Source organism: Carica papaya, chromosome 8 (genome assembly GCF_054855325.1).
Source record: "Carica papaya isolate Zhongbai chromosome 8, ASM5485532v1, whole genome shotgun sequence".
Taxonomy (NCBI): domain Eukaryota; kingdom Viridiplantae; phylum Streptophyta; class Magnoliopsida; order Brassicales; family Caricaceae; genus Carica; species Carica papaya.
In genome coordinates, this window is record NC_142316.1 from 34,149,207 (window position 1) to 34,159,874 (window position 10,668).

The 10,668-nt window shown below is 33.7% G+C and overlaps 2 protein-coding genes across 4 annotated transcripts; one reads left to right on the plus strand and one right to left on the minus strand.

Annotated features, from left to right (window-relative positions):
- Positions 1-658: 658 nt before the first annotated feature.
- Positions 659-4,341, minus strand: LOC110811684 (TRAF-like superfamily protein). Of its 3 annotated transcripts, XM_088209726.1 has the most exons (4): positions 3,991-4,341; positions 3,720-3,873; positions 2,627-3,607; positions 659-1,708 (listed from the first exon to the last, which is right to left on the minus strand). In XM_088209726.1, the coding sequence occupies exons 3-4, from the start codon at positions 3,584-3,586 to the stop codon at positions 1,133-1,135; spliced, it is 1,536 nt and encodes a 511-aa protein (XP_088065852.1). In that variant the 5' UTR covers positions 3,587-3,607; positions 3,720-3,873; positions 3,991-4,341; the 3' UTR covers positions 659-1,132. The 3 variants fall into 3 exon arrangements, with proteins under 3 accessions (XP_088065852.1, XP_088065854.1, XP_088065853.1); XM_088209728.1 differs by lacking the exon at positions 3,720-3,873 and having other exon boundaries at positions 2,627-3,561; XM_088209727.1 differs by lacking the exon at positions 3,720-3,873.
- A 1,999-nt stretch (positions 4,342-6,340) lies between these two features.
- Positions 6,341-10,267, plus strand: LOC110811663 (mediator of RNA polymerase II transcription subunit 7a-like). Its single transcript, XM_022038219.2, has 6 exons — positions 6,341-6,491; positions 6,608-6,764; positions 7,077-7,146; positions 7,966-8,132; positions 8,225-8,298; positions 10,025-10,267. Exons 2-6 carry the CDS (start codon positions 6,630-6,632, stop codon positions 10,083-10,085), a joined length of 507 nt encoding a protein of 168 aa, XP_021893911.1. The 5' UTR covers positions 6,341-6,491; positions 6,608-6,629; the 3' UTR covers positions 10,086-10,267.
- Positions 10,268-10,668: the final 401 nt, after the last annotated feature.

Here is a 10,668-nt window from a genome sequence, read left to right on the forward strand (position 1 = left end):
TAAAAAATTTTGGATTCTTTGCAGCGTTCTTGGAACTTCTCGTTGATCTTCCGCCCGTCTATGGATTTATAATGTTCTAATACCAATACCAAGCCATTGTAATCTTAATGTTTCATTGAGCAATCTGTTGATATTGTTGGAATTATTTGTTAACACTGGAGTCTTAAGATTAAGATTACAATTACTGACATACAGAGAAAAGTATTAACAAATTTTTTGAACATTCCCATCTGCACTCCTTGAGCTTGGACACAGGTAATAAATATGAAGAAAATTTTCGAACATTTCATTGTTATTAGAACTAAAAAATTTAATATTGAGGTCAAAAGTTAAATACTGATTGTTTATAAAACAGGAATATCATACATTCTAAATACAACTCAATATCTCATTCTCATGAAAATGTTAAAGAAAATGAGATTTAAACAAGATTTTATTAGCAGCTATCGTAATTTTAATTATATGAATAACATATAAGTAATAATCTCCTTTAAATTCTTACATGTACGATATTAAATATAGTAGTTGTATTTACTCTTTTCTTTGTTTCTAAATCCGAATTTATCTTGAATGGCAATGATGAATATAATGATGATTACATTTATAATTTGTATTTGTAGTTGAAGTGGATAAAGCAGTGAAAGCATAAAATTCGATATAAGAACTAACATGAATTACTGTGATTAACTATAAATGAAGTAATGAAGTTTTTAGTATCTCGAAATAACTCAAAATTACAAGCATATTTGGGAACAATATGGATATTTTTTGCAGAGCTGCCAACTAAAAATGCTGGCTGAGGTGGGGAAAATTGAGAAAACATTCTGGTAAGTTAATAACATCTATAACCTTATATAAAGAAATAAGTTGGACTATCCTCAGGTGGAAAATTACTAATAGGTATTGAGAAAACGAGGACATCCATAACTTTAGATGGATGTCTAGTAGCAAGCAAAAGTAATTTTGAATATGTAATGAGAAAGAGAGGTTAAGTTGCATATCTGGTTAGTTTTCTGTAAAATCAAAGATTTCTTCTTTCGGGTTTGCTCACACTGTATTAAGAGGTCTGAACTCTTGATTCGGCATCCTCTAACACATGAGCTTTGTCTGAATTTTCTTCTCTGACTTCAGGTCAAGCATTTCTTTCTGCTTCCTCTGGCACAAGAGCCTTCTTCATGTTTTCTTCGCTAGCCTTGTTTTCTTCATCAACTTTGTTCAGGTCTTTGTTGCCAGCTCCTTCTAACACACGAGCTTTTTCTGTATTTTCTTCATTAATTTTGATCTGAGGTTCATCTTTGGCTCCTTCTGCCACATGAGCTCCCTCTTTGACTTCATTAATTTCATTCTGAGGTTTGTTTTCCGCTGCTCCTGCCACATAAGCATTGTTTTCTATGTTAACCTGGTTATGAGCTTTGCTTTCCGGTTCTTCTCCATCATTAGCATTCTCCGTGTTTTCTTCATTAGCCTTCCTGTGACCCTTGCTTTCAGCTTCTTCTAACAAATGAGATTTCTCGGTGTTTTCCTTGTTGACCTGGTCCTGAGTTTTGCTTTCTTCAGCTTCTTCTGTCATGTCAACTTTCTCTGTATCTTCTTCATTAACCTTGTTTCTGCGTTTAATTTCTAGTGGCCCAAGCTTTGCATCAAGATCCTTGACTATATATGTCAGAGATCTCGCATCACGGCCTCTAACTAGTCGAGCAGAAGATGACTGCAACACACAATCACCCCACTCAATCTTTTAGTGTTCACAGATAAATTTATGCAAAATCAGTGCCATAACAGGAAAAAGGAAGTGCAACAAGCTTATTGGTTTACTTTCAAATAAATTAAGCAATAGAGGTTCCAGACTGCCACTTCAAGCCACAAATCATTTTACAAAGTTAACCCAGAAACAAAAGAACCATCACCAGCCACTTGCCCTTGCTCTAAGACCCAGAAAAAAAAAAAAGAACTTGAGAGAAAACTGCCAATTCTAGATAAACTAGATGATAATAATTAATGCCTCGGATCTCTTTCTTCTATTTGAATATATTTGTTTTAAAAGGTAAAATTCTTTGAAATATTTTATTTCTCTATTTTTACTTAATTTTCTCAAGATTTCAAGTTTTCCATAATGGTACTTTGCACTATATATGGCACCTTTGTACCTTTTAGTAACAGCAAAATGATGATGACTATAACATACCAAGCAGTTTTTACATTCCAAATAGCTGTATGTTAATGATGAGCTCAAACGTTTGCATATCTAGACATCTCCAAACATATTTCATAATCTAATTTAGGATATTTTGCAAAGATTCTAACATCTCTTTTCATAGAGTCGTTTATTTAATGGTTTACATAATCTTATGACATAAATCCTGTTTAACATCCTTTTATTTTACTTTTCAGCAATGAAAAGATAAGTTAAACAAATGACAGTTTAGAAATAAGTGCAGTCTAGATTTGCAGGTTGTTAAAATGCTAGTGTGGTAACAAGTAAATCCTTGTTTCAGGACAAAAAAAGTGCTAGTTGAAACTAAGTACATCCTTTTTAACAGAAATGTAGGCAAAACGAAAAAGAACATTTTGCTTACATGAGCGCAACCATGCATTTCCAAAAATGTTATTGTAAGAGATATCTCACCTTTTCTAGCTGCTCTATGCGTTCTTTCAGATCCTCTGGAGATGCTTCCTTATGAATACATTGAAGAACATACATCAAATGAGAATGAAACTCTTCTGAGAGATGTTCTTCAATCTTGCATTGAGGAACGGTGGATTGGCAACCCACTGCATAGAAAGGGCAACTAACAAGCTTCATTGGACAGACAGTAATGCAATGCTTGTCCATCTCTCGTCTCATGATGGTATCAGGACAACTTTGTTCACACAGAATTATCTTGAAAGGACAAACTGAATCATGTTTCTCCATCTGACTAGCACAGAATCTGGCAGTACAACCCTCATTGGTGCAGTTCAAAGGCCTGTAGCCACAGTGGAGAACGTGCTCAGCAAGTTGTTCTGGAGTGTTAAATTTGATGCTGCAGTGATATTCATTCTTAAAGTCTACATTCTTGAGCAAAATTTGAGCAATTCCTTCCCTCCGATCCGTCAACCAAAACCCATTTACTTCCATCTCTTGAACAAAATCATCTATTTTATCTTCTCTCTTTTCGCTCAACAGCCAACCTGAAACCCGACTAAACAAATTTCTCTTTGTAGTAGCAAAGTCATCAATAAAATCAGAAATAATATCAAAGGGATGGTCAGAAGCTTCAGCCTCTGGACCACCTTCCAAGACAACACGTTCAGCAACAAACGTTTCACTTCTTTGGGTAAGATAATCCACCATTTCTTTTCTAATTTCAGCAGCCACTGAACCAGGACTCCTGAAGATGTCACCTGTTGTGTTGTCAATAGAAGCAGTAGCCAATCCTGAGAGGAAAACTTGAGCAATCTTGTGAACTACTTCTGTATCATAAAGATCACAACGGAAAGAAGGGCCCCCCTCTTTACCATTTTCAATCTTCTCTGGTACATGTTCCACATCTGTTGCAGGAGGATCCATGCCAGAAGATTCTAACAAGAGAGATTGTGATGCCATAAATTATTGATACGAGGAAATCTATCAGCAAGCAAGAAAGAGAATAGGTAAGACAAAAGAAGGATCTATACAATTAAATACCATATACTTAAAAATGATGACATCTAAGGTTTCACACTTCCATTAAAATGACCTTTAATGACTTTACTTATCTAGTGGCTCTGAAGCACATCAACCTTTACATGGCAACATTGATGATGAGACTATCCAAAGAAGATATTCATATGAAAATAAGAGTCGATATTAATCCTATTGGAGGCGGGATCAAGTGCCACAATTGCACTAGCCTATAACAAAAAATTAGAGTAAAATTTACAACAGAGCAAATAATCAAAATCAAAATCGAAGCTAATTCACATGCCTACAGAAATAGTTTGAACTTGATAATTAACAGAAGATCATACCGAAAATGAAACCTTGAATTATTTAAAGCTCCTCTTCTATTCAGTTCTACACTTCCAATCTCGCTTCCCCTCACGATTACAATTCCATCTCGACTCTTGAAGTCTGCTTCTAATCTGTCCGATTTTTTCCCCAAAATCCATAAATTATCCTACTTTCTTCTCCAGAATCAATCCCTCATAATTCCATCTCGACTCCCTCCTCCATTGCCCTCTGTTCTACCTTCTCCCTCTCTCCGATTCTTCTCTCTCTCTTTGCGGTTCTCTTTTCCCATAAATCAGCTCTCTAAAAGGATGGAAATTTCCCCTTCCTTTTCTCTCCATCTTCCCCCTCACGGGCCTTTAATCTCTCTCGCTGATCTCTAACTTATTTTATAATTAAATTAAAATATTATAACCCGTTATTTTTTTCTCTAATAATAATATATGAAGGTTATTATTTTATAATATATATGCCTCTACTTAGTTTATATAATATATATTAATATATAATAATATATAATATTACAAATTATGTACAAATATATCCATTTAATATTAAATACATACACATAAAACTAAATTAAGTTTAAAATCTATTAATTTTAGTTAATAGATGTGCTTCAATACGGTGAGAAATAATATCTTTACGATACATTTAACTTTATTAGAAAAATAATTAAAAAATTTTATGAAGAGGATTACATATATTTATAAATATATATATGTATGTATACGTTTACATATAAAAAATATTTTATTTTCTAGTATATTATATATCAACCATTGTAATATCAGTTAGTATTACTAAGAGATTTGAAGTTTTATAAAGTATATTTTTATGGGGAGATGTTGTTGATGCTTGAAAATTTTTCTTTGGTAAAATTGTATGGTATTAAAAAGCCGATTGGTATTGGTGGACTTGGCATTAGATCTTAGGGCTTCAAGGGAAGTGGCTTTGAAGATTTTTTGGGAAAGAGGATAGATTATGAAAGAAAATTATTTACTTAAGATGGTGTGATCCTATGAATGTATGTCTTACCGGTAGGTTTAACATTCCACATGGAATAAGGTGATAGAGAAAAATATTAATGCGGTGGTTACAGTTCTAGCACTGTCTAAAATATAATATGGATAGAGAAAATAAGATTAAATTTTGGTTGGATATTTGGATTGGTGATGAGAACCTTACGGGGTATTTTTTCCAGATCTACTCTATTGCTCAAAAAAAATATATAACTGTTGAGGAAGCTTATAAAAGCATTAATGGTGTTACTGTTTAGCTTATTGAGGTCACCAAGAATTAAATGATTCGAAAATTTATGAATACAAAGAACCTCTGAAGTATATTGAGGCGCACCACGTGAAACAGGGCAGCAATCAAGTGGTCTGAAAATGGGGAGAAAAAAAAAGAGAGTTTACTGTCTCTTCTTATTACATATTCTTATGCAATTGGGATAGAAATTATAACCCTGATTTTCTGGCTGTGCAAATCTAGAAAATAAAAGCTCTACTGTATTTTGTTTTCTTCGTTTGGGAGACATCTCTATCAGAAAATTCTAACCATTAACAACCTCATAAAAAGGGGATAGATTCTGGTCAATGGTCCTATAGTTGTTTACAAGCGGAAGAGACGTGCACTCATTTATCGTTGTGGTGCCCTTTAGCTTACAGTGTGTGGAGTACGGTGTATGGTCTCTTAAGGCTTGATTGGATGATGGCTAGGTAAGTGAGGCAAGGAAATTTGGACTTAGGGTAGTTTAAATGTGAAATGTAACATTACTAACTTTATTCTTTTGACTATTTTATGGACCGTATAAAAAGAAAGTAATGTTCGAATTTTTTAGAACGTTAAGAATAGTATATACAAAATAAATGATAATTGAATTCATTATTTTAAATATATTTTGTTAGGTCAATATATGATTAGTAATGAAAATTTTGAAAATATATAAATACGTTAATACTATTATAAAATTCTTGTAAATGGGCGATAGCCTTTTTTAGTACCATGTTTATATATCTTTATATATACTTCACTTTTTATTTTTTTTAAAAAAATTTAGTTATGATAAAATAATTAATGTTTTTAATGATGTAATTTAATGTGATACAATTTACACGATATTATATATATATATATATATAACAAATGAACTTATATATATTTTTAAGCCCAACATTAAAGAGTTAACCTCCCCGATTTGCTACAAAAACTTAATATAATTTTTATTATTTACAAACAAGAAAATTAGATTGAATTTTTTAATTCGCTGGAATTATTTTAATTAAAATAATATAATTATAACAAAATATTTATTTTTATTTTTTCAAAAACAGCAGCATGTCTAAAATTGACCAGCAACTTCGTGGGCCCAGCCCATGTTGAACAACCAAACTGAGTCACCGTCTTCCCCGGCTCATTTTCTGGCTTCGCACCACCAGGTAGGCGTCGCTCCTCATCTCCTAGCCAGCGAGTTTCTCAGTCTCTATCTCTCCAGGAACTCAGAGTCTCCGCCGAAGCAGTGAGTATATTACTGACTCACAATTACTTTCCCGGCGGCAATTGGTCGGTCGGCAAGTAACGACGTGTCTGAGGGTTAAAGCTTTGAGTGAATTGTTTTTTTTTTTTTTTTTGGAGGTTTTGATTATATAAACTAGTAATGGCAACGGCGACGTATCCACCACCTCCGGCGTATTATAGACTATACAAGGATTACCTGCAAAACCCTGAATCGGCTCCTGAGCCACCGCCTCCTATTGAAGGAACTTACGTTTCCTTTGGTTGCAATTACACAGTGAGGTTTTCTCTTGTTACATTTTCTTTTATCAGTCTTTTATATATTTATACGATATCGCCAGTTGAATTTTTTCAGGGATGTGCTCAAGTGTTTGTAGTGTACTTGTCATTGAATTCTTTCTTGTTATTCCAAAAACCTTACTGTTCTTGGAACAGATGTGAGAAACATGATTTATGGAAGCTAATATCTTGTACCTTATGGTTATAATCATGTTATGATTGCGTGGTTCACATCAATGTGTTTTACTTTCCGTTCCAAAAAAAAATTGTGTTATAAATGTTCAATCCTTATGTTTGTTCTTTTTTATAGACTGATGATGTTCTTCCGAGCTTAGAAGAGCAAGGCGTGCGCCAGCTGTACCCAAAAGGGTCAGATGTTGGTAGGCTTATTCCTGATTCAACCTTTAATCGTTTGATTGTGTAAATAAATGAAGGATTATAATATTTGTTCTCTGGTTTGGGGCATTTTTGGTTGGCTTACTCGTTCCATAAGATGAGCAGAAATAGATTATACTGGGTTGAAAAATCTGAACTTAAAAATTGCATATTGGGAGCCTAGCTTGGCTGGCAGGCTACTTAATTCCATGACATCATTTATGTATCATGGTTTTCTTCCTCCTGGATGGATGGGAAATTGCTGCCTAAATGATGGGCAGTTGAGGGCTCTGCCTCAGGGGGTGGGGGAAGGGTGGTGTTGACTGTTTTTATTGATGTTGTTGGAATTGCTTTGGTTACTACCCTATCCTTCTTGCTGATGTTGCTGTGTTTCTGGTGGATCGGGCTTGCAAAAAAAGTAATGTATTGTCAATGCAAAACAAATAAATTATTTCTAGATCTTGGGAGGTCTTGGGATTAGGGCAATTGGTGAATTTAAAAAAAAAAATATTTCTAGAGAAGTGACTATGGGGATTCCTGAAAAATGAAACGATCTCTGCACAAGAGTGATAAAAAGCAAAATTTGGTACAGAATGTAGGATTTGTGTTTAGAAGAACTAGATACTCAGATGGGGTGGAAGAAAATAATCAAGGGCAGGGAAGATTTTTAGGAGTATATAAGTTGGGTCAGGCCAAAGTGTTTGTTTTTTTTGGGAACACTTATAATATGCATCAGGATGTTAATGAAGAGAACAGTTACTTTCTTCTTCTTTTTCCCCCTTTTTTGGGTGCTTATGTGTGAATAGCATTATAATCTTTTGTAGATTATAAGAAGGAGCTGAAGTCGCTTAATAGGGAATTGCAACTACATATTCTCGAGCTTGCTGATGTTCTTGTTGAGAGGCCATCACAATATGCAAGGAGAGTGGAGGATATATCCCTTATATTCAAGAATTTGCATCACCTTCTGAATTCTTTGCGTCCCCATCAGGTAATTAATTGTCAAGTTAATTAGACATCCTTAGTTCTTGATTTCTGCAGGTCCTCAGGTATCTGCTTGACAGTGTTGTTTTTTCTCTGCAGGCTAGAGCAACGCTTATTCATATTCTAGAACTTCAGATACAGCATCGTAAACAAGCTGTGGAGGATATTAAGAGGTATGGATATGTAGATTCTCTATGGTCTCAACTACTTGAAATAAGGTATTCTGCTTGGATTCTTAATGCACTCAAAATCAGTCTAATCTTAGCTGTACATTTAATATGAGTAAGAATTATATGCTAAGGAGTACAACTTGACGGTCACCACCTTTTGTTCCTCATCACCTTATTTACATGTTCTTTTTTATTGAACTCTAAAGATTCTATTGGAACCTTCTGTTACTTAACTTTGTATTTGTTGCCTGTGTGAGGGAATTGGGGGTGTTGTCTGAAAACCTTCTAGACTTGCTAGTTGATTAAGCATGAAAGATTGATTTGCATTACAGTACTAAATTATAAACATCTGCCAACAAGATCAATGAATATGCTGAGTGATTTCAATAAGAAGGCTCACTCTTTTTTTTCTTTTTCTATTTCAAAAAAAAAAAAAAGAAGAAAGAAGGCTCTCTCTTCAGAAGGCTTCTCATATCCTTCTGTATCCAATAAAAAAGTTGATGTTAGAGGTGAGCTTCTTAATATGATAGGTTAGCAAAGGGAGTATCTGACAGGCTTCCAATTCTTTGGATGGATCCAATCATTTCAACTTGCTGAATAATTTTGGCTGTCTGACTTGAAGCACATGGTTGCCTGAGTGGTTAAATGCTGTTAATGAGAATCATAATTAATTATTCTTAATGAAAGGTCCCAACAACTTCCTGATTCATCATGCTATTGCTCTAATTGACATATAACTACATTGATCTTAGTAAAAGGTGCTTTGGGTGTTCGCGATTCCGACTTAATGCCAGATAGAAAAGGATTTCGGTTATAGCTTTTCTTGTGATGGTCTGCAACAAGGTGGTACTTGTGATATTTCACTTGGACGCATTTTATTTGACAGTTTTTTAGATATTAGATACTATTCGACGAGTTACTTTATGTAGGCATTGAGAGTGCATCATATTATTGCTGCGCAATGTTTTACAGATTAATGAATCTCCTACTTATTTGATGAGATAGATAAGAAATTATCTATAGTTAAAAACTCTTCACAACTTATCAATAAATATAATCTGTTTGATATGAATAGTTTATTAGTCTTAGTGTGGATGTTCTTTAAGTTGCTAGTTAGCTTCCTAATTCATCAAATCAGGCTTGAATATCTGACCAGAAAAAGCTCAAATGTACAGACTTGTACAGATGGATAATGTAGTAGACCACATAAGAAATTTTTTGAGGTGGCTCCTCAAAGTTCCGTTATTCTCTAGGAATTTTATAGTTTTGTTTGAGAGAAAATATTTTTTGTATCTGCTAATGGTGCTTCAACATTTATACTCATTTCCTCCCAAGAATTTTCTCTAGCAGCTGAAGCATAAAAAAGGATTCAGTCGTGGGATTAACTCTGAAGATATTATATATGTATATATATTTATATTAAACTTCTTATGAAAACAAATTTTTCATTAATATAAAGGTGGAGGGCAATGAGTACCCTCTTTGCCTCTTCTTTTTGTTGATTACGAACTGCATTGGTATCAGACTGAAAGCGTGGACGTGCAGATGTGAACCGTTTTGTACTTTGCTTTTACTCTTGCAATGAGAATGGATTTCCTTATTCACACATTTCAAATGTCAAAATCTTTAACATTATGGAATCTGATAATCCTTGCTTTTACTTTTTGCTTTAATCTACTTTAGCTATGATTCTTGACACTGTTGTTCATGCTGTTGTTTGCTTGTGTAGGAGGAGAGAAGAAGCACAAAGACTTCTGAAGGAGTCTCTTGTAACATTTGACGCCCAGTGATCGCTGTAGTACATACAATTTGTAGCAACCTTTTTTTGTTGCGGTACATTTTCACATAGTCGATCCCCGACCAATGTCATTTAAGTTGTCAAACCTAATCTTTCTCCGTTCTCGTTAGCGTTTATGTTTTGCATTTTAGAGTACTCTTTGTTTAATGCATTATCAAAACCTGTTTAAAAGAATTCAGACCTGTTCATGTCAACCTGCATCCGGGAGAAGCCTTAGGTCCTACTTATTATCACGGGAAAAAAGCCTCCATGATTCGTGAAAATACTCGAGAATGCCCTATAACCCGGAACTTGCACTGAATACTTAATCTACAGTCGGTAATCGAAATTAAGTTAAATAAAAATAGTATGTAAGTTTAAAGTTAATTTTTATGTTAAAATTCAAATTATATATTTAGTGATTCGAATTTTTTAATAGGCGAAATACAAAGTAGTTTACAAAATTATGATTATGGAATTGGATATATAATAAATTAATTTAATTATATATTAATTATGCAAATTATGATTAAATTTTTTATTAAATAATTAAAATATAAAATTTAAAAGAAACATACAAATTTGAGGAGCTTATG

Bases quoted from the DNA above. Each gene is read 5' to 3' on its own strand.
- LOC110811684 (XM_088209727.1), bottom strand. From the start codon at position 3,586: ATGGCATCACAATCTCTCTTGTTAGAATCTTCTGGCATGGATCCTCCT. The intron at 1,709-2,626 runs GTGAGATATCTC...TGTGTGTTGCAG, and splicing joins GCATAGAGCAGCTAGAAAAG to TCATCTTCTGCTCGACTAGT.
- LOC110811663 (XM_022038219.2), top strand. From the start codon at position 6,630: ATGGCAACGGCGACGTATCCACCACCTCCGGCGTATTATAGACTATAC. The intron at 6,765-7,076 runs GTGAGGTTTTCT...TCTTTTTTATAG, and splicing joins CCTTTGGTTGCAATTACACA to ACTGATGATGTTCTTCCGAG. The intron at 8,299-10,024 runs GTATGGATATGT...TTGCTTGTGTAG, and splicing joins GCTGTGGAGGATATTAAGAG to GAGGAGAGAAGAAGCACAAA.